The sequence below is a fragment of the Gavialis gangeticus genome, unplaced genomic scaffold (genome assembly GCF_001723915.1).
Source record: "Gavialis gangeticus isolate Ggan-Ray unplaced genomic scaffold, GavGan_comp1, whole genome shotgun sequence".
Taxonomy (NCBI): Eukaryota; Metazoa; Chordata; order Crocodylia; family Gavialidae; genus Gavialis; species Gavialis gangeticus.
Window position 1 is genome coordinate 143591508 of NW_017729032.1, and position 1948 is coordinate 143593455.

The 1948-nt window shown below is 39.6% G+C and overlaps 1 protein-coding gene across 1 annotated transcript in view; it reads right to left on the reverse strand.

Annotated features, from left to right (window-relative positions):
* The window catches only part of SH3RF3 (SH3 domain containing ring finger 3), a 162651-nt gene extending 161061 nt beyond the window's left edge, over window positions 1-1590 (reverse strand). The window contains exon 1 of the mRNA XM_019523841.1: window positions 1528-1590. Within this exon, the coding sequence (XP_019379386.1) occupies window positions 1528-1590 (63 nt within the window). The remainder of the gene's footprint in view (window positions 1-1527) is intronic.
* Between the last annotated feature and the right edge of the window lie 358 nt (window positions 1591-1948).

Genomic DNA, 1948 nt, shown 5'->3' on the forward strand with positions numbered 1-1948 from the left:
TGTTAGAAACTAGTCAAAGGGAACAAGCAGGCATTGGGGGAGTCCCTGTTCCCCCGAGCGCTACCAGGAGTGACTAGAAATAACGGTCACAAGCTGGCAGATGGTAGATTCAGACTAGACATCAGGAGGCACTACTTCACTGTCAGGGCGGCTAGGATCTGGAACCAACTTCCAAGCAAAGTGGCACTGGCTCCTACCCTGGGGGTCTTTAAAAGGAGGCTAGATGAACACTTTGCTGGGGTTATTTGACCCCAGTACTTTTTCCTGCCATGGCAGGGGGTAGGACTAGATGATCTGCTCAGGTCCCTTCTGACCCTACAAACTATGAAACTATGGGCTACTGTGCAGTCAGCATCTTCTGCAGATGCACTTTAACTTTTACTTATTGTGTTTGGGATGCAAAGTAGAATATTAGCCATATTAGTAACTAATATTGCAAATTCATACTGTATAAACTGGAACTCTACATTCCATGAGAAAAACACTACAAAACTTCTTTAGGCTTGCCTTAAATTTAAAGTCACTATTAGGTATACAGAACAAAATCAAGTTTGAAGAAAATGGGTCAGGAGCTTTCATTTAATGAAGAGGAAAAGTTGAAAAACTTTTAGATTTAATTTGTTCACACAGGTCCAAAGATATTTTTTTGTACTTGAAATCTTATCCTCTCCATCTTTTCAAATCTTGCCCAAATCTCATGCAGTTTATTAAGGGCTATTTCATATAAACAATTTTAAGTTTAAAGATTCTGTTGTTGTGGATTATAGCTCCTAAGGTTAAAAAAACCCAGAATAAGTAGGATGTATCAAATAATTCCCTCAGAATTAAAAATGGCTGAGGAAATTTTGCAATTCACAAAGCATGAATAAGTAACTCTAGAAAGTGGCAGTTTTAGAAAGTTAATGAGAGTGTGAGGTTATAATAGAAAATTATGTGCAGAATTAAGTATAATTTATAGTTCTATAGCAGACTATTTCCCAAAACATTTTAGCAATCTTGTCTTAAATTTGCTCCCTCCCCCCCTCACTTACACACACACACACACACACACACACACACACACACACACACACACACACACACACACTGAAAAGGGCAAATCTGATTATCTATACATGAGCCAACAGGGAGTTGTATGCCTGCTTCATCTGCAGAGCTCAGCAAAATTCTTACCAACTTCAAGGAGATCAAAACAGAGCCTGCAATGTAAGTAGGTAATGGCTATCTGTTAAGCTTTGACCTGTCAAGAGTCATAACTGAAAGGACAATAAGCGAACTGAGGGAGATCCCACAAATAAAAAAGGAGATTTTCCAAGCTCCCAGAATGCTTCCATTTGGGCCATACATATTATGCAATGTATTAAGGACTACTGCATAGAACCAATTTGATGTTGTTGTGCATTAAGGCTGTTAGGGAAAAAATGGCATAGGCAGAATACATTGAACTTTCAGAATTAAAAATAGTGGAGGAAATTTGTCAATTTGCAAAGCATGAATAAGTAAGCCTAGAAAGCAGTTGATCCTTACCTGAGCTTGTGACACCAAGGCCACATCTACACAAGATGCTACTGTGCAGTGGTTGCTGCGCATTTATTCAGTACTTGTTTATAAGAGTATAAACAAGTACTGAATAAATGTGCAGTAACCCGAGTTACTGCACAGTAACACCGGCAAACACCTTTTTTGTGACACTACTGTGCACTAGCCTAATACTACTGTGCAGTAATGTCTCATCATAGTTTTTGCCCCAAGGGACCTGTAGAAACATTTATTCAGGGTCCTTTGGGGGCAGTTGACACCCTACAAGAGTACACAGTGCAGTAGGGCTGGAAGGCTTCTCCTCTTCCAAGTTTCTCTTGGAATGATACAGAATCATCTTCACTTACTGGCAACCCCACTGGCTAGCAACAGATTGGCCCTTACTCCACAATAGAATAAAAGAAAATGA